Source organism: Notamacropus eugenii, chromosome 7, assembly GCF_028372415.1.
Source record: "Notamacropus eugenii isolate mMacEug1 chromosome 7, mMacEug1.pri_v2, whole genome shotgun sequence".
Classification (NCBI taxonomy): Eukaryota; Metazoa; Chordata; class Mammalia; order Diprotodontia; family Macropodidae; genus Notamacropus; species Notamacropus eugenii.
Window position 1 is genome coordinate 151,324,188 of NC_092878.1, and position 21,129 is coordinate 151,345,316.

The 21,129-nt window shown below is 40.4% G+C and overlaps 2 protein-coding genes and 1 pseudogene across 11 annotated transcripts in view; 1 reads left to right on the top strand and 2 right to left on the bottom strand.

The window, feature by feature from the left end:
- The window catches only part of ART3 (ADP-ribosyltransferase 3 (inactive)), a 129,608-nt gene extending 123,425 nt beyond the window's left edge, over nt 1-6,183 (bottom strand). For 2 of the 8 annotated variants that reach the window (XM_072624108.1, XM_072624109.1), the window contains exons 1-2: nt 5,872-6,159; nt 912-952 (exon numbers count right to left, since the gene is read on the bottom strand). The gene's annotated coding sequence lies outside the window, so the exon portion shown is untranslated. Of the gene's footprint in view, nt 1-911; nt 953-1,663; nt 1,781-5,427; nt 5,529-5,792 lie in introns of those variants that run through there. The other 6 variants (XM_072624106.1, XM_072624112.1, XM_072624103.1 and 3 more) reach the window with 6 other exon arrangements.
- An 85-nt stretch (nt 6,184-6,268) lies between these two features.
- Nucleotides 6,269-18,730, top strand: CXCL9 (C-X-C motif chemokine ligand 9). Of its 3 annotated transcripts, XM_072624118.1 has the most exons (5): nt 6,269-6,358; nt 9,726-9,803; nt 12,753-12,879; nt 13,825-13,909; nt 18,202-18,730. In XM_072624118.1, the coding sequence occupies exons 2-5, from the start codon at nt 9,782-9,784 to the stop codon at nt 18,331-18,333; spliced, it is 366 nt and encodes a 121-aa protein (XP_072480219.1). In that variant the 5' UTR covers nt 6,269-6,358; nt 9,726-9,781; the 3' UTR covers nt 18,334-18,730. The 3 variants fall into 3 exon arrangements, with proteins under 3 accessions (XP_072480219.1, XP_072480220.1, XP_072480218.1); XM_072624119.1 differs by lacking the exon at nt 6,269-6,358 and having other exon boundaries at nt 9,690-9,803; XM_072624117.1 differs by lacking the exons at nt 6,269-6,358; nt 9,726-9,803 and adding an exon at nt 10,932-11,056.
- On the bottom strand, nt 17,048-18,142 carry LOC140513939 (HAUS augmin-like complex subunit 1 pseudogene; annotated as a pseudogene).
- Nucleotides 18,731-21,129: the final 2,399 nt, after the last annotated feature.

The window sequence follows — 21,129 nt, forward strand, 5'->3', positions numbered from 1 at the left end:
TCATCCCCCACTTTCTTCTATTGTAAGATAGGTTTTCATACCAAAATGAGTGTGCATTTTATTCCTTCCTTTAGTGGAATGTGATGAGAGTAAACTTCACGTTTTTCTGTCACCTCCCCTCTTTATCCTCCCACTAATAAGTCTTTTGCTTGCCTCTTTTATGACAGATAATTTGCCCCATTCCATTTCTCCCCAGTTTCTTTTTTTTGTTCAATGTTTTTAAAAGTAAGTTTTTCCTTTCAGTGTCAGAAATTTTACATTTCTAGTTTAGGCCCTTTCCCAGCGTTGTACCATAAACTGCGCTAATACCACATTCCATTGGGTCAGCCTAAATCCCTCTCAACTAACCTGTCTTATCCTTTAAGCATGTTAACGTGACTCCTGGCCTCTGATCTTAGTAAAGTTTTTAGTAAACCAGTAAATCCACATCTATTCTCTGATCTCACCTCTACCTCTTAAAGTTGCTTGAAACTCTGCTCAAGCATCACCTTCTACATGAAACCCTTTCTGATCTCCCAACTTGTTCTAATAACAATGGTGATGATCACGATGATGATGATAGCTAACCTTTATACAGTATCTACTACGTGCCACACATTTGATCCTCACAACCACCCTGAGAAATGGGTGCTATTATTATTCCCATTTTACAGTTGAGGAAACTGAGGCAAATAGAGGTTAAGTGAATTGCCCAAAGTCACACAGCTAGTTTCTGAGGCTGGGTCTGAACTCAGGTCTTCCTGACTCCAGACCTGACCCACAACGTCACCTACGTGCCTCTCTCCCCCCAAATTTCCCTTGTGTTTTCTTGCTTTGTTTCTGTGGGAGTTTTCCATACTGGGAGTAGTACTGCCCCTCCCTGCCACATCCCAACTTTATTTTTTTTAATTAATTTTTTTCAAAAGACCTACCTTCTTTCTTCTGCCTCCTCCTGCCTCCTCCCTTTATAAACCTTGAGAAAGCAAGAGGAAGAAAAATCTCATTACAAACATGTATAATCAGTAAAGACAAATCCCAGCATCAATCATATGCAAAATAAATGCGTCGCAATCTGCATTCGGACACCATCACTCCTCCTCAGACTTTCAAAGTTCACTGTGTTTATAATATTGTAGGTCTCATAAAAATTGTTCTGAGGTCCGCTCCCTTCACTCTGCTTCAGTTGGCAGAAGTCTCACCATGTTTCTCTAACATCGTCCCTTTCATCATTTTTGACAGCACCCAGGACTTATTTATGTACCTAGTGCTTTCCCCTGATAGAACGCAAGGTCTGCGAGGGTAGAGAAGGTTTTGTTTTTGTCTCTGTGTCCTCCACACTTAAGCCAGTGCCTAGCACATAAGAGGCCCTTAATGAAGACTTGAAGAGTTTGCTGAGCATAGCTTTCTCCTTCTTAAAAGATCATTTGTTTTTAATTAATGTGTAATTTCTTCAGGGTAAGGAAGGAACTAAAAATTTCATCCTTAGGAGGGTTTCAGAGAAACCTAGGAAAACATGTATGAACTGATTCAGAGTGAAGTAAGCAGAATTTACTTCTGCTGTAGTAAGAAGTAATGAATACAATAACACTGTGAAAAACAAGCAACTTGTAAAGGCTTGGGAGCTCTGATCAACACAATGAGCAACCACAATTCCAAAGAACTCATGTTGAAAAAAGCTGCCCACCTTCTGACAGAGGCGATAAGACTCAGAGGATGGATTGAGCCATTTCTTTTTAAGATGTGGTCAATGTCAGGAATTTATTTTTCTTGACTCTTTGTTACAGAGGCTTTGTTTTTCTTTCTTTTTCAATGGAGTGAAAGGAAGGAGACAAAAGGAAAATTCTGATTAATTGAAAAAAGTAAATTCAATTTTTAAAAATGTAAAATAATAATAGCCAATATTTACGTGGTACTTATTATGGGCCAGGTAGTGCTAAACACTTTACAATTATTATCTCTCCTCACACAACCCTAGTCAGTAGGTGCTATTATCATCCCCATTTTACAGTTGAGGAACCTGAGACAAACAGTTAAGGGACTTGCTCAGAGTTTCATAGCTACTAAAGGTATGAGGTTCACTCTGAACTCAGGTCTTCCCTGACTCCAGGTTTGGCACTCTATCCACTGCATAACTTCCTCCTCAGGTATAGAAGGATATCAGTAACTTATAGTCTTAAAGAATTTTCTGAGGGCACTGAGAAGCTGACTTACTCATGGTTACACAATGTGTCTCTGTGTGTGTGTGTGTGTGTGTGTGTGTGTGTGTGTGTGTGTGTGTGTGTAACAGTACTTGAATCCAGGACTTTTGATTCGAAGACTAGCCATCTCTATCCACTATCCCACATTTAATAACTTATGCATCTTGAAAGAATGTTTAAAGCATTTATTAAGCTCTTACTGATTGCAAAGCTCTGTGTTAAAGACTAGGGACAAAAACAGAAAAGACATGCCCCTGTTCTCAAGACTCTCACACTCTATTCAGGGAGTCACAGCATATATGGACATGTTATCTTTTCAAATAAGACTGCTTGATCTTCCAAAGACAACAGACTTGAAGGTGTACATATCATTGTTAGTGTTTGGCCATAACTGACCTTTGGAATCCTGTCTCTCCCAGAGTAAGCCAATTGTCCAAGGATCTCAAAACCCAAGGGGGAAAATGTAAAAACTAAGAGGCCATATGCAAGGTCAGCAAAGAAGAAACTTGCTCCTGTCTCTGAGTTATCTGAGTTGCCAGCAGACCAGGATCTGAAACTTATTCTTATTATTAAAATGAGCTGGCTGACAGCCAACCTGTGAAGGAGAGTCAGCCAAGAGAAAACTGAAAACTGGAAAGTGAAAGGAAAGGAGCGAAAATAAAGACTTCACATAGGACCTTCAATGATTTTCAGGAAATCAAGTCCCTTCTTGTTATCATTCTTTGCCCTGTTCACAGCAGGAACTGACGAAGAAAGTAAAGTCCATTCTGGGAAACTTAAATAGGCTAACAAGTTTCATTTTGACAGAAAAAAGTCCCTCTGCAAATTACAACAAACAAACACCCAAAAAAGTGCTGTTCTCCTTTATGTAACAGAAAAGGCATGGATTGCATAATGTTCTTTCCAATCCACCACATGCAATTAAAGTTAGAGATCCCTTCTTCCCCCTCTCTTGTCTCTCCACAGAGAGAGGGGAAATTCCTCTATTTTGGACTGCAGAAGGAGAATGGAATGAAGGGATACTGAAAAGAATTCTAACAGCAAGCTAAGTTCAAGCAATCCGATGACACCCAGAAATAAAGAGTTTTCTAGTTAGATGGGCCCTCAAAAGAGGCAGTGTGATGGCATAAAAAGATCTCTCAAGCTGACAATAATAACGATAATAACCAGATTCATTTATAGAGTACCTACTTACTATATATGCCAGGCATTGTGCCAAGCACTCAACAAATATTCTCTCTTCTCATCCTCAAAACAATCCTGGAAGATAGGTGCTATTATCATCCCCATTTTATGGATAAAGAAACTGAGGCAAACACATATGAAGTGATTTATCCACAAGGTCACATAGCTAGTAAGTATCTGAGGCTGGATTTGAACTCAGGCCTTCTTGTCTCTAAGGCTGGTGCTCTATTCATTGCACCACCCAACTAGGTTCAACAGCTACCTAACTTCTCTGAGTCTTGGTGTCTTGCTGTATAATGGGGTAAACTTGTCCCCACCTCAAAGCTGCTATTAAAATCACATACTGTAATGTGAAGCATTTCAGGTAACTTGAAGCTCACTATATAAATATCAGCTATTACTCATCATCTAATGCAACAACCTCATCCTAGAGATAAGAGAAGAGACTCCCAGAAAAATAAATGATCCTACCCAAAGTTACACAATTTGTTAGAGGCAAAGTCAGGAGATTCCCAGATCAGTGCCTTTTCCATATATCAAGCCTTCTACTGCTGGAATTCCAGGTCAGTCCCAAGGACTGTGAGAACCCAAGTTTATTTCACTATGTAGAGTAGTTCTATCTACTAAGTATATCCCAGCTCTGAGCTATGCCTGATGCTGGAAACTGGAAGATGGCATAGAACCAGACTTGGATTCACAGCCCTAGGTCAACAAAACAAGTATTTATGAAGCCTTGACTAAAATGTCAGGTGTTGTGCTAGGCACCAAGGATATGAACACAAAGAATGCAATAATCCCTATTCTCAAAGTGCTTATATTCTAACAGAATATATATGTATATATAGAATGACTGCAAGAAGAAAATATAATATAGTTAAGTAGAAGGTAGCTAGGAAGGGAGGATACTAGCAAATGGGGAGAGAAGGACAAGGAACAATTAAGAAAGAATTTACAGGGAGGTGGGTGCCTGAGTTGAGTCTTGAAGGAAAAGAAGGATCTTTTGAAGCAACTGTGAAAATGAAATAGGAGAAGTCAGTGTCTGGCACAAACAGGAAATGAAATGCCTTGTGGAGACCAAAATGTAGAACAATTTGGATAGATCACTGGGGTATAGAGACAAAAAGTAGTAATATACAATGAAGTGGAGCTTAAAAAGTTAAGGGGCGGGTTGTGACAGGCTCTAAAAGTCAAACAAATGAATTCATATTTTATCCTACATGAAATGGGGAGTCACTAGGGTTTGTTTGGTTTTTTTTGTCAGTGGTGACTTGACCAGATCTATGCTTAAGGAAAATCACTGTGGCAGTTATGTGAAGGTCAGACTAGAGTGAGAAGGACCTGTGGCAGGCAAAGAAACTGGGAGGCTGTTTCAGTGATCAAGAGGAGAGGTGTGAGGGACTGAAATAAACTGGTAGCTGTGTGAGCAGGATATCTAAAGTTCCTAGGAACTAATGGGATGAATTATTTCTGCCACTTAGGGGTTCATGAACTCATGATGGCATAAAGCTGAGTCACTTCAATGGTGCTGGGGTCACTCCAAGCCCACTATGATGCAAATTTATCATTTTGGGGATTTATAGCACTTGGCATAAGAAACCAAGCATACTTGTTCCACCACCCCATGGAATGGAAGGAGATGGGTGGGGCAAAACTAAGAATCCAGCACCCTAACTAAAGAGACTCGGCATCTATGGGTCTCAATAATTCCGTATCCTTGTCTCCATTTCCATAAACTTTTAAGCAGTAGATATAAAACTTACTTAGTATCTATTTTCTTTTCCCAGAATACCCCAGCTAGATACATTCTTTCAATGCACTCAGCAATGCACTTCAAACCAGAAACAGTATCTTTGGCTAGACTTGGAGCCTACTCAGACTCGGTTCAGCACTGACTGGGCAACAGAGAAAGCCTGGCAGGGGACAGGGAAGAGGGTGGGGAAGGGGGCCTCCTGGAAGCTTGACCGTTTTTTTTTTCATTGGGTTGAGTATCAGGTCTCAGAAGACCCACTACGTGCATCTGAGGGGCCTGAGTTTGATGGCCATGACCCATTCCTTCCTGACCCACCGTTACATAGGCACCGCTCCACAGGCACTTTTGTTGCTCCTGCTGCTGTTTTTACATTTTTCTTTACCTCCTCTTCCAAATATGGCTGCCTGCCCGTCACTCACCCAGAGAGCCAACAGCCCCTAACCAAGATGGCGGAGAAGCAGCTGGGCAAAGCTGATCCATGAATCAGCAGGGGCTGCCCATCTAGGTCACAACCACAGCCTCCCTCCGTTTATTTACATATAAATAAATAAACGTAATCCCCACTTTGCCCAAATGTGCATTGATGGGTGCTGGAAGGTCCCATCTGCGGGGGGAGGAACGGTTAGCGGAGGGGCGAAGCAAGGGAGGGGAGCCTTTATTTGCCCCAAGGTCCACTGTACCTTCAGCAACACTTCTTCCCTGTACTTGCCCCTAGGTGGCTCTAGAAGGATGGCCTGGCCTGGCTTCGCTTTGCCTCACCTCTCAGCTTCTGAGCTGCCAGTCCAGCCTAAAGCTTCTGGAACCTTCTTGGGCCACTCTTGAGCGTGCTCAGTCAGCTTTGCTGCCTGGGGCTCTCTGGGCATACCCTACTTTCACCAGACTGGACTTGCCGCCTGGAATTCTTTTGGGCATGCTCAGTGTGCCTCCACCATTGACCCTCACCTCCTGGGGAGCTTCTAGGCATGCTCAGTTGATCTCAGCCAGGCTGACACCTCCCCCCTGGACTGTGGACCTTGCCCTAACTGAAACTGACACTCGGAGCCTCCTGGGCATGCTCAGTCCCCATCTGTTCCCTCGCGGTGCTTGCGTAGAGCGCTAACAGCCACAGTAGCCGTTAGAACCAACTCTAAGGTTTCCAGAGCACTTTCCATAGGTCATCATCCTCATGACAGCCCTGGGAGGTTAAGGCTATCATTATCTCCTCTTTAAGAGGAGGAAACTGAGGCTGCCCATGGTCACACAACCAGTAAGTAAATAGCAGAGGAAAGATTAAAACTCAGGTCTATCCTGACTCTTAAATCCATCAATGGGGGTGGGGGGTGGGGTGGAGCCAAGATGGCAGAGTAGTCTAGAGATCTCTCCCGCAGCCAAACCAAATACCTGTAAAAAAAAAAAAAAATGGCTCTAAAACAAGTCTGGACCTGCAGGACCCACGGAATGAGGGAGTGAAGCAAATCTACGGCCCATGTCTTAGAATGTAGCCAGGAAGTTACTATTATGTATGCCACACTGGGAGCAGAGCCTGTACAGGCACAGCTGGGATCTGAGCAGGCCTGGGGTGGGGGTGGGGGAGACTGAATCTCTGGCACCTGTGGCAGTTTCCAGATTTCACAACCCCAAACCATGGAGGACAAATTGGAAGGTAAGTGAAAAAACCTGTTGGACCCATGTGAAAGAGTAGAGTGGTCCAGGTCCAGCCCCAAGGTGGCAGAGGGGATGGATGAGCCATGGCAGCAGTGCAAGCAGCAGCTGTTTTTGGAGCCCTAGACCCACAGATTGTGGGGACATCAAGCATATGACAGTACACCCCCACACCCCAATTGTAAGCAAAGAACTACCTTGACATAAACCTCAAAAGTTCAAGTAAATGAGCAAAAACCAGAAAAAGAATCAGACTATAGCACCTTACTTTAGTGACAAGGAGGACTAAAATATACAAACAGAAGACAACAACAAAGTCAAAGCTTCCAAAGATGGGTAGGTGATTCCTGGTTTAAATCCTAGCTCCTTTGACCTCTGGCTTATCATATTCTAAGCCCTTTGATCCCTTAATGTAGAAGCTGCTAGATCTTATGTTATCACCTACCCATCCATCCAAAGCCTCCAAGAAAAAATGTGAATTGTTCTTAGGCCATGGAAAAGCTTAAAAAGAATTTTGAAAATCAAGCAAGAGAAGTAGAGCAAAAATTGGAAAGAGAAATGAGAATGATACAAAAAAACATGAAAAACAAATCAACTGCTTGCTAAAGGAGACCCAAAAAAATGCTGAGGAAAATAACACTTTAAAAAATAGAGTAATCCAAATGGCAAAAGAGATCCAAGAAACCAGTGAGGAGAAGGATGCCTTAAAAAGCAAAATTGGCCAAATGGAAAAGGAAATCTGAAGGCCCACTGAAGAAAATAATTCCTTAAAAATTAGAATGGAGCAGATGGAAGCTAATGATTTTATGAAAAATCAAGACATTATAAAACAAAAATAGGAATGAAAAAATAGCAGACAATGTGAAATATCTCATTGGAAAAACAACTGACCTGGAAAATAGATCCAGGAGAGACAATTTAAAAATTATGGGACTACCTGAAAGCCATGATCAAAAAAAGAGCCTAGACATCATCTTTCAAGAAATTATCAAGGAAAACTGCCCTGATATTCTAGAACCAGAGGGTAAAATGGATATAGAAAGAATCTGCTGATTGTCTCCTGAAAGTGATACCCAAAGGAAAACTCTTAGGAACATTATAGTGAAATTCTAGCACTTCCAGATCAAGGAGAAAATATTGCAAGCAGTCAGAAATAATTTGAGTATTGTGGAAACACAATCAGGATGACATAAGATAGCATCTTCTACATTAAGGGATCAGAGGGCTTGGAACATGATATGCCAGAGGTCAAAGGAACTAGGCTCAAAACCAAGAATCATCTACCCAGCAAAACTGAGTATAATAAATACTTCATGGTCATTCAATGAAATAGAGCATTCTTAATGAAAAGACCAGAGCTGAATAGAAAATCTGACTTTCAAGCACAAGAATCAAGAGAAGCATGAAAAGGTAAACAGGAAAGAGAAATCATAAAGGACTTACTAAAGTTGAACTATTTACATTCCTACGTGGAAAGATCATATTTGTAACTCTTGAGACTTTTCTTGGTATTAGGTTAGTTGGAGGGATTATATACATATAGACAGAGGGCACAGGGTGAGTTAAATATGAAGGAATGGTATCTAAAAATATAATATTAAAGGATGAGATAGGAATATACTGGGAAAAGGAGAAAGGGAGAAATAGAATGGGGTAGATTATCTCTAAGAGGCAAGAAAAAGTTTTTTCAATGAAGGGGAAGAAGAGGGAGGTGAGAGGGGAAAAGTGAACCTTTAACTCTCATTGGATTTGGTTTAAGGAGGGAATAACATACACACTCCATTTTGTATGAAAATCTATCTTACACTACAGGAAACTTGGAGGGAAGAGGATAAGAAGGGGGATGATAGAAAGGAAGGCAAATGGGAGGAGGGAGTACTTAGAAGTAAGCATTTTTGAGGAGGGATACAGTCAAAAGAGAATAGAATAAATGAGGAGCAGGTTAGGATGGAGGGAAATATAGTTAGTCTTTCACAACATGATTTATGGAAGTGTTTTGCATGACTGCACACGTATAACCTATATCGAAGTGCTTGCCTCCTCAGTGGGGATGGGTGGGGAGGGAGGAAGGGAGAGAAATTGGAACTGAAAAGTTTTAAAAATTAATGTTAAAAATTGCCTTACATGCAACTGGGAAATAAGACATACAGGCAAATGGGGTATAGAAATCTATCTTGCCCCATAAGAAAATGTCGGGGAAGGGGATGAGAGAAGGGAGGGGTGTGATAAGAGGGAGGGCAGATTGAGGGAAGGAGTAATTGGAATGCATGATGTCTTGGGATGGGTGGAAGGAAGAGATGGGGAGAAAGTTTGGAACTCAAAATCTTGTGAAACTGAATGTTGAAAACTAGAACTTAATTAATAATTTTTTTTAATCTGTCAATCTATACCTTGCACCACCCCACTGCCACTGCATCTAGAGATCAAGGTTGCTGCTTACCTAGCTAATGGGTATATCCAAGATTAAATTTAGGGAGGACGAAATAAATGAATTGCAGCAGGAACCATGAAGACCAGGAAGTATTTCTCACAGGAATTCAATCAGTCTTCTGGAATTTGATAATATTTCAGATTCAATGCAAAAGTGTGCCATACAAGTTTTCAGAGAATTGGTTGTTACACATTTACCAGCATGCTCATACCTGGGTTCAGATTCTGAGACAGAAACCTACCACCTGCCTGACTCTTAGCAACTCAGCAATCCTGCCTTATCCTTATGATGGTACTCTCAATCATGTACACCAGAAGTGACAAACATGCAGCTAGGTCATGCCCCTGAGTGAAGCCCAAAGTGGGGAGGGAGAGACAGAGAAAGGGAGATGTACTATAATTCTGAAGGTTGCATAAGCCCCTTGGAAAGATAGAGTCCACTAGAAGAGCGATTTATGAACTTCACAATTTATGAACTTGGGTATAATTCCTTTTGTATTTTTCAGAATAAATAAATAATCCTGTATTTGATATCATATTAGCCTGAATGCTTCCATGAAACCTGAAGACCCTTAAAGTTACACAAAGCCAGATATGGATGTTCCCCAAGAATATTCTAGGTAAGGGAAAAACAATGGTTAAAACATTTCCAAATCTGAAACCAGTTTGTGTGTTCCCAAAGCTGTAGGTCAAGGACATGAATTAAGAGTGAATGAATGTAAAAGAGCAGAAACTAACTGTAGAATTATAGTTAGAATGCTGGAAATGATATTCCAGAGACTCCCAGGGGACTCACTTTATAATCAAAGGATGATGTTTGGACTAGAAAAATGAGATTCTAGAAAATTGTTGGGCAGACATTCTGGAGAGAAACATAGAAACCTAGATTATTATTTTAAATTTGAGACAAAAAAAATCTGTGATTTTTATCAAAGAGACTTGCTCCAGCAGACAGATCACAGTCCCTCCACCTTCTCTTACCTAGTGTGATGGTCAATGTCCTTCTGAAAATGCTTCACTCCATATACTAGGGACTTTCTCTGGCATCTCTTGACATCGCAGTAATCCCAGAAGAGTACATGGGCTGTCTATCTATTACTTCTTACTATCACTGAATGAATCTTTTGGATCCCATATCCCACCAATGATGTTCTTGACATTTTCCGTGCAATTCTTTATTGGTAAAATGTTGTGGTCTGATTCACGCCTACTACTCTTAACCCTTTAGATGACATGCAACCTTATTTCTCCAGAGACTATGATGTGTTGAGCTATAGCCCAGAAGTGTCACAAAAAGAGTATTAACATCAAAAACATGAATCTCTTTTTCAGGTAGAAAGATAGGACAGCGTGCTCCAATTTCTCAGATGCAGTCCAACCCACTATTTACCCAAGAGCCAGAGTATACAAAAACCTATTTTCAGAGGTCACAAAAAGTGACCCACTTCTCTGTGAGGGAAGCTTTTTTCATCCAAAAACATTCAGTGGCATTGTGTCACATAGGTATAGGAAGTATAATCAACTTCTTCATCAGAGTGAGCAGCAAAGATTTCTCCAATTTAGTTTCACCTCCCTTACTATAAACTACCCATTTATGTGAAAGAGAACCAGACTGCACAAGAGAAATTCCCTTGGATCTGTGGTTCAGGATTTCCCCTACAATAATGAAACATGATAAACTTAGTGGGATCATCTTCATAAATGACCAATCAGTGTTAAGGAAGGAAGAGACTTTTCCTAGATAAATACTGGACTCAGGAGAAACTCTTTAACTTTGAAGTTCCACTTGTGAGGAATATAGTCACCACTATGAGGAGCTACCATATTGCCTTTCTTTGGGGGATCACCTTCCTGACTCTGACCGGAGTTCAAGGTAAAAGGGCCTGACTGCCTTGGGTTTCATTACTGAAACCAAAGATGTGATTTACTATAAATCCCTGAGAACGGCAAAGTAAAATGTCTAGCATGCCTATAATAATGATGCTGTGTGAGAGTTGGTTTTTCAGGCTTCTCTGATGTGATGAATATGGATTGTACAATATTAATTAGGTATAGTTAGCTACAAAGTCAAGTTCTATGCTTAGCTCTGGGGGTAGAGCACTAGGTTCATTGCTGTCAAATGTCTGTCACGTGATATTATCTGTGTTATGTCTTATTTGCTTATCATACCATAAATTCCATTAGGGAGGGGGAAAATAAGCATTTATTAAGCACCTCCATTATGCTAAGCACTTTACAAATATTATCTTGTTTGATGTTCACAACAGGTAATATTATGACCCCCATTTTATAGTTGAGGAAATGAAATCAGACAGAAGTTAAATAACTTGCCCGGGTTCAAAAAAGGTAGAAAGTGTCCCAGGCCAGATTTGAACTTAAAGTCTTCCGGACTGCAGGACTCGGACTCTATTTACTGCTTCACCTTGCTGCCCCACTAGGACAATAATCAGTCCTCTTCCCAAAATGGACTCTTAAGAAAGGCTTATTTTTGTTTCTGGTCTTAGAACAGAAATTCTGGATGTGTATCTGCTGCTGTGGTACTAATTGCATGGGGGCAACTAGGTGGTACAGCGGATAGAGCACCAGTACAGGAGTCAGGAGGACCTGAGTTCAAATCTCACCTCATACACTTGACACTCACTAGCTGTGTGACCCTGGGCAAGTCACTTAACCCCAATTGCCTCATCCTGGGTCATCTCCAGTCATCCTGATGAATACCTGGTCACTGGATTCAGATGGCTCTGGAGGAGAAGTGAGACTGGTGATCTGCACAGCCCTCACTCACTCAAAACAAAGTCAAGTGCAAGTCATGTCATTATTTCTCTGATGGCATGGTCTTCTTTGGCAACAAAGGACAAACACACGCACACACTAATTGCATGAATTTGGCCAAGTCTCTGGGCCTCTGGACTTCAGTATTCTTATCTATTAAATAGGGATAATTTTACCTGCTCAACCTACCTTTTATAAATGTTCTGAGGTTCATAAGATATGACTTGTGATAACACTTTCAAAGACCAGCAATGCCTTGTGGAGAAGAGTTGATAAAATGTTCCTCTCTCCCTTTTTTGAAGAAATAGGGCATTGGGTATAGAATATTGTACATGTGCTGCCAGAAAGGTTGATGTATTGGTTGGGTGGTTTTGCTAAACAGATTTTTTTCTTTTTCATTCTTTGTTACAAAGATGACTTCTTGGGTGGGTGAGGTGGAGCAAGGAGGAATATATTTGGAAATAAAAGTAATGGAAAAATAAATGTATCAATAATGTGTCCTGATGCAAGATGCAGGTTGTGATTGTCAAAAGTCAAGCTTCCTGACCAGACCAAACTCAACTCTTCTTCCGCTTAATTCAATGGGCTTGCAAAAATGGATACCTGCCTGATCTGCACATCCTTTGTTGGTCCTCAGGGTACAATCAGCATAATACCGAAGGCTTCTCAGATTAAGTAGCTTAGTGGCAATGTGGTTAATGTATATTCTCCATCTAATGTCTATACCATCTTGACTGAGACATCAGACTAACTAATGTTGACTTGCTGGACCTGGTCTCTCTCTCTCTCTCTGTTAGCATTCCTGGTCTCCAAAACAGGACGTTGTTCCTGCATCAATGTCACCCCGGCCAAGATCCAGAGAAAAGCCATACAGAAGCTTGCTGAGTTTCCTCCAAGTTCTGTGTGTCCACATGCTGAGATCATGTGAGTGAAATGCCACTAAGATGCAGGTGGAAGGAACTGCAACTTTATTTGGTGTGAAATATTAAGGATCCAAATCCTCCTTAATTCTAGTGCCTTCCTTCTCTTGATTTTTGTTTGTATGTATGTTTCTATGAAGCTTATTTGTACACAGTTGTCTCTCCCTTTAGACTGTGACCTCCCTGAGGTCAGGGACAATCTTTTGCCTTTCTTTGTATCCCCAGGACTTAGCACAGTGCCTGGCACAGAGTTAAATGATTAAGAAATGTTTACTGAATTTATCCATGCAAGTGAACTTGCCCCATAATAGCAATTCAAATCAATCCAACAAGCATTTATTAAGTATCTACTAAGTGCCAGACATTGGGTTAAGTGTTGGAGATACACAGACAAAAACAGAACAATACCTGACTTCAAAGAGTTTAGGGCCTGATAAGGGCAAGAAGTTGCTAGCTGGTACAGTGAATGGGCCACTGGGCCTGGAGTCAGGAAGACCTGAGTTCAAATCTAGCCTCAATACTTATGACTGGCTGTGTGGACAAGTCACTTAGTCTCTGTTTCCCCATCTGTCAAATGGAAAGTTATTGTGAGGATAAATTGAGATACTGTTTATAAAGTATTTTGTAAACCTTAAGGTCTATATAAATGCTAGCTATTATCATTTATATTATTCTGTACATAAAGAGGAAAATAAATGTCATAGAACCAGGAAAAGAACACTAGATGTAGGGTAAGAAGAGCTAGATTTGAATTCTGGCTCTTCAATTTCCATTTAGGCAGTATTGGCCAAGCCACTTAACATATCTGGCAATGTAGCATCATGGCTTTTAAGAACCTCTAATGAAAATAGAAATTCTTCCTGACCAAGAACTCAAAATATGTGGTGATGGGAACCCCACGGAGCCATTAACAGGTAGAAATGATTCACTTTGACATTTCTCTTGACAGTGCAACGATGAAGAATGGGGAGAAAATATGTCTTGACCCAGATTCCCCACATTCGAAGAGTTTGTTAAAAACTTGGAAGGAAATGGTGAGTGGCAAGGGAAACTTACTCTCATCTCTCTCTCTTAAAAATTAATACCTGCAAGTGTCATGGGTATGGAAATTGGGACGAGAATATATTTAGCTTACCATCATGAACTCAAACCCTTAATTCTAGAGACTAAAACAGCCTGAAGAGATAGTACAACATGAACAGGTCTCTCTTTGGCACCAAGAAGAGCTAGCCCTCTGTAGGCCAGTTACCTCAAGCATAACATTTCATAGTATTCTGTGTTTTAGAGGTGGAAGGAACACCAGAAATCAACTTCTATCTATGAGATTCAAAGAAAGAAAGATCACAGAATTGGGATGGGCAGGGACTACATAAAGAAAACTATGTCTTGAAGGGAGGGAAGGATTATCAGGAGATAACTTACAGGCATGCCCCAAAGGAGGTGGGAGAAGAAGTCAAGAGGAAAAGATTGGAGAGCAATATATTTTGGCTGGCACATAGGGCATATGGAGTGAACTCTGGGTCAAAGATGACAATTTATACCCATATAAGGAAGTCAGTAAAGGGAGTAATAATATTTTGTATTTGTATTATTTAACGTTATTGCGAGGAAGAGCAACAGAGCAGTCATAGAACAGACTTCAGAATCAGGAAGACTTGGGATCAAGTCCCTCTGACACATGCTGTCCAGATGACTCCTGGCCAGTCATTTAATCTTTCAATAATCCAAGCAACTCTTGATGATCAACATTAGTAGAGACATGAAATTAGAACTTAGGAGCTCAAATGGTGATATCAATGAAGCCTGTGTGGTGGACAGCTTCCCATTGGGTCATTCACTCTTTCTTTGGTCTAGTCCAGTCTCCCTGAACCGACCTGACCCTGGCAAGTCTGGGTTCCTTAAGAAGGACCATCACCATGCAACTACAACTCAAATTCTCCCAGGGTTCTAGGGATAACCCTTTTGTGGGAGGAATACATTTCTCCTCCTTGCCACTGTAATTCCTGAACCCATACTGGTATTGCTACTGAGCTATACAAAATGGATCACAGTGATGACACCATTATCTCTTAAAGCATAAAACATTTACTTAATGATAAGGTGAAGTCAATAATTATCAGCATATTGTAGTTGTGTAATACGAGGAGATTCAGGAATAATCAACTCATTACAATTAATCCATAAGCCTGCATCATATGCTCTTATTGATGCAGATGGTATCCATGTTAAGGGGCCACATAATTATAGAAACCTAGCAGATGCAACTCATAACTCTGGACTACAGGCCATCATGGCTTTGATCCTCTCAGGAACAGTCTGTACCACATAAAACTTCTTTGCTAGCTGCCCTCCCTCAGGGTCTCACTGTTCTCCTGCTGGGCAAATCTGTTCCTTGTCTACTCTCAGACTAATGAAGCAAAGAAAAGCTCTTTTAAGCCATAATCACCCTGAAAAGAATCCTAAGACAGGATGATGGTATGATATAGAAAAGAAGTTTTCTTGAGGCAGAGAGCTGCAAAGCTCCTCTGCTTGGCTTTCTGGGTAACGCAAAAAAGCCCAGACATTCTACTCATAGCAGGTTTCTGGCTTGTTCAGCTCTCAGGTCTCTTCTCACAGCAAAGTAGATGTCAACCTATCTCTTCCCTTCTGTTTCTCCCTCTCCAGACAGAAGTGGCAGTAGAGAGCAACTGCTTCCTCTGAGAGGTTTCACCTCCAGTACCCAGCCTCCCTAACAGTCCACTCTCTGGCTGCCCTCTCAGTTGGCTCCTGCTCTGTCTCATCTCAGCTCCTTTTAGCCAGTTTTTCTGTTCTTCTCCCACTGACTTCATAAGCATACTCCCTGGCTCAAACCAGAGCCTCTTGGTGCTCCATGCCCTATCTTTCCCTTATGAGCTAAAATTCACAAAGTCAGTTGTGAAACCAAGAATCCTTCTTTAATCATCCCCTAGTCTCCAAACAGTTCTTTGATTTGCATTTTGTGAATTTAATCTTAAACTAAAAAAAAATAAAATAGGATGCCAACGAGCTATAGGACCACGTGCTCTGAAGCCTTCGTCATTTCTCCTTCCTCCGCAGGTCCTTTAGGATCTCCGTTTGGTTCTCCCAGCATTCTACTCTTCTACTTAAACAGAAAAACTTTCTCTTCACACATGGATTTTTATCAGTTTTACAAATACAAAGATTCTTTTTCTGGCTTCTTTCAGTCTCCAAACTGTTCATATAGGAAAGTGGCAGTGCTTTATGTAATATCAGAATTTGATTTAATCACTTTTTGTTATACAACAGCACGTTTTCTACTTTCAGCAATCAAACTGCTTGTGGATGAAAGGACACTCTTCCAAGAAATCACACTCTCTGCCTATACTAACCATTGCTGGTCAGTACTGCCCCTGTCTTATAGGTGTTGAAAACAAAGTCTAGGGAGGCAAAGGAACCAGCTGAAGTCAATGTGGGGGCAAATTTACTACTCAGGTTGGTTTGCATAATAAGGTTTCAAAAATGAAGCTTTTTTAATGGTATGTGTTCTCCCACTAAGGTATTTCCAAATTAGTTGATGAGGAATTATTGATATAGATCTTTGTTAAAATTTTTAAATTTATTTATTTTTAGTTTTCAACATTTACTTCCATATTTGAGTCTCAGATTTTGTCCCCCTTCCTCTCCTGTCCCTTCGCCAAGATGGTGTGTAATCTGATACAGGCTCTACTTATGCATTTATATTAAACATTTTCACAATAGTCATGAAGTAAAGAAGGGTTAGAACTAATGGGAGGAACCCCAAGAAAGGAAATGCAAAACAAAACAGCAAAAGAAAAGGAGAGCAAATAGTCTGCTTCCATCTGCATTCAGACTCCAAAGTTCTTTCTCTGGATGTCATCACGTTTATTTAGCTAATTCTTGGTCTTCATTTCTGTTGAACCAATTTATTTAAGAGAAAAGATGATAGCTACCATAATATTTACCTAGTGAATGAAATAAAGAATACCAAACCTTTGAACTTCAGCACATCAGCATAGAAACTGACAACCAAGATGCTAGTTTGTTCTTATTATATTTATTTATTATATTTTATATAATACATATGTAATACATATTATATATTATATTTAGAAATACATATATGGAGACAAAAAGGCAATACATGTGGAAATTTCTTTTTTATAAATAAGGGCACTATCATGTCACACAAAGAACACAGGAATAAGGAATTAGGGAATGCAGACAGAAAATACACTCAAAATTCTTAAGTCTTTTCCATTCACTTTACTTTTTAGGTAAATTGACACTTACTTTGATCTGGTAACAATTCCCTCATGTCCACCTTCTTTGTGAGCTCATCATCCACAAAATTTGGTTCTCACTTTGCTTCTTCTTTTTTCACTTGAGCAAGAGAAGGATTTGGCATTAAGTCTAGATAGACTCTAATTTCTTCTTCAAAGGTGCAGTCTATTGTTTTAGTTTAGCCAGTTTCTCTGAAAGTGCCATCAATGACTGATGAGACAGAGAAGCATCCATCTCTCAAGCTGAAAGTTGCTCCTCTGCAGCTTTGATTCTTAACCTGAGGTCATCAGATTTGGCCTTTAGAAAATCTGTATTCCAGATTCAACAGTCAGCTTTGGCTTTATCCACGGAAAGCTTTTCTTGAGGTTCTGTCTTCGACATTTTTCTGGTATTAGAATTGCAGTTAGATTTTTTTCCCAGTTTGCTCAATTCAGCCTCCATTTCCTGTTTCTGGCTTTGGTGTGGAAAAACAGCAGCAGCCAAACTGTTCACAGGGATAAAACTAGCTAGTGAGGTACCCTTTGTTTCAAGCGCCAGTGCACATTAAGATAACTGCTTCCAATACTAGAGAGACTGGTGAAAGACAGATTGACACTTTCCAAGAGAAGATCTTGGAGATACTTGACTTCTGATTCGTATTCTTTTGCCTTCTGTTTCAAGTCTTCTGTTACCAAGGAGACATCCCTGCCTCATGCCTTGTTACATTCAGAAAGGTGAGATAAGATATCTGTGGTCTGTGGATTCACCTCATATTTTGGAATGGGCTGATAACCAAAAATCATTTTCAACCATGAGGCAATCTTGTCAGCCTTTTTCTCCTCCTCCTTCTGCTCCTTTTCCTTTCCACCATACCCTCTGAGGCTTCCTCCATGGCCTGTGATGCTCCACACTATCCACTCCACCTCCCAATACAGTTCTTTAATCCATAGTTTTAAGGTGAAGAAAGAATATATTGAAGAGACCAAATTCAGTTCAGCATGGTTAAAAAACCAAAGTTAAGAGAACAAGAACTCATTTTAAAATTTCCTTTCCTCTTTCCTTTCAGGGTAACAAAACAAATAAACGAAAAACAGGAAATAAAAGACGACAAACCAAGAACGCTAAAAAGATGAAAAAAGCTCAACATCCTCCCCCAAGGAAGACTGCACAAGATGCCACTTCACCAAAAAAACTTTAGGTTCAAACATTTTAAAGACAAAATGTTAAGAAAAATTCTAAGTGTTAAAAATGTATCAGAAAATTCAACTATTATTGTGACTAGAAATGTTAGGCATGATGATAAGATATTATTGATTCTTGGGTATTGTTTTAAAAAATCCAGTTCTTAGTCTAGAGTCTACAATGTGTAATGAGGAAAAGATAAGGACTCCTCCTTATGGAAAAAAATTACATCTTTAAGCTGAAGAAAGAGCACAGAGAGAAAACAAAACTTCATTGGTATACACATGCACACGTGTGCTCCAGTGCCTGGGCATGCACACACACACACACACACGCACATGCATACACGCATATACACACACACCCTGACACCCACAGATATTAAGAAGTGGTTGGGGGAAAGCATCCCTGCATTTGCCAGTCATATATCCCATGTTACAGGTAGCCAGAATGAAGTCCAAACTGGTCAACTCAGTCCTTGGCTGTCTTCTACTTCTCTTCCCTAGACGTTTCATTTCATGTTCAGAGACTTAAAACAGAATCACTGGGGCTTAATTCAGGCCCATTTCTTTCTTTTTCATCCCCAAGCTTTAGCTTTAGCCTTTGGCAGACCAATTAAAACAATCTGTATGTTTCATAAAAAAATTACTAAGGTTGCATGTAATCCTCCTTTTTATTTGGTAGCATTTAGAGACTCAGAAACCTGCCATGACATTCACCTTGACCCAGAGGCTGTGGGAGAAAAAGCAGGAAGATGGGGAGACCACAACAGGACACACAAGATGCTATATTGAAGGAGGTGACATCTGGGCAAAGTGGGCTCCCAAACAATGTGCTGAGAATAATGACTAAGGAGAATAAGCTTGGAGGAGAAATTTATTCCTCTCCCCCCTTCTTTTCCAATCCAGCCTGTTAGTCTTCTGGGGATTTAAGGATATGGTTATTTTTCTAAGTTCATTCTTACTTCTAAACCTTTACTATTGTGAGAAAACCTATTGGCCAAGAAAACCCTAAGATAATTTTTTACATTTTTGCTTATTGGGGATGGATAGATAGATAAGAAAGAAAGGGAAAGTTACTCTTTTTAGACTATTACAACCCTTGTAGAAACATAAGGGGACAAATAGAGTCAAATATCCCTAGATATGTTTTCTGTTCTTTTTGTGAAAGAAATCACTGACTCACAAATTCATGGATTGGGAGCGAATAGCCACTCTTGGACTGAAAGGCTTGGGCTGAAGTTCATTTTCACAGGTTTCCCCTAGCATTTCAAAATCCAATCCAATCAATGTTTAGACAGCACCTACGACGTGTCAGGCACTGGGCTAAGTGCTGGGGATACAAAGAATAAAAAAAGAACCCTCAGGGAACTTAGAATCTAAAGAAACTCATCGCTGAGAGGGGGAAGTGGGCATGTTACATAAAAGAATGACCTGAAAGGACTTGAGGGGTTGGCAAAACAAAGCTATCCTACAAGTCACTGACATTACCTGTGCCTAAACTTGCTCACAATCTCCCCAAAGTGGTTAGATAAGCAAGAACTCCTTCAGGGTCACTATGAGTTACCATTTGACCTAGTGTGTTTTTTAAGGTGTTACTTTTCTTCAGTCTAATTTTGAGTCTCCACCAAGCTGTTGACTCCTTTCTCCTGATTTTCTTGCATCGCTCTCATTTCTCTTCCCAATTTTTGCTCTCCTTCTCTTACTTGATTTTCAGAGTCCTTTTTGAGCTCTTCCATGGCCTGAGACCATTTCATATTTTTCTTGGAGGTTTTGGATGGAGGAGCTTTGACTTTAGAATCTTCTTCTGAGTGTGTACTTTGATCTTCCTTGTCACTTTCACTAGCCAGAATTTTTATCTGTTGTTTGCTCATTTTCACAATCTATTAGTTAACTTTTAACTCTGCTAAAGGGAGGCTCTGCTTTCAGGGTGGAGGGCATGCTGTCCCAAGCTTCAGGGTTTTTATACAGCTCTTTTCAGAGATACTTCTAGGGACCTGTAAGTTTTCAGCTCTTCCAAGGTGGTATGATCTAAGGAGAGGTGTGTTTACTCCTCTCTTGGCCTGTACTCTGGTCTGTGCTCTAGTAAAAGAAACATAGCTTCTGGAAATCCATTAGCACAGGCCAAATGAGGAGGTGGCCAGTTCACTTTATCCTGTTCAGGCCATATTTCCTGAGCAGCAGCCACATCCCTGATCGAGGCAGTTTTGGGGATCTTCCTGAGGTCCTTGACCCTGCTGAAACAGCCAGAATTTGGGATGGTGCTGCACTCTTGGGCCTGGGCAAGTGGGGGAGGACAGAGGCACAAGATAGAGATGGCTTGCATCTAAAGCAGAAAATCTTCATCCTGGCAGTTGGCTTCAGAGCCAGTGTTCTCCTTAGGCTTCTCTGTAGGTCCTTCTCTCAAAGGTCAAGCCCCACAGGGCTTGGGGAGTCAACAGAAAAGGGAGGAGGCCAGTGAATGGGAGAGAAGATGGAGGAGCTTTGCCAAATTTTGCTCAAAAAATAAAAGTAGAGGTAATTTCTCCTTATTTTTGCCTTTTGTCCTCTACTGGATTAAAGCTAATTTTGAGTGATTCACTGGCTTTGTTCAAATAATTCTTTAGACATATTCTTGTCTCTTAATTGAGTGACCATGCTAGAAGCAAAAAGTCCCTTGACAGTCTGGCCATTTCATAGTTTGGGGGCAAGTGGCTGATTTTTTCATGTAATTTTTTCTAGATAAAAGAAAAAAATATATGATATTATATAATTGCAAAGTACTTATATACATACATATCACAACCTCTCTGAACTTCAATTTCCTCATTTGT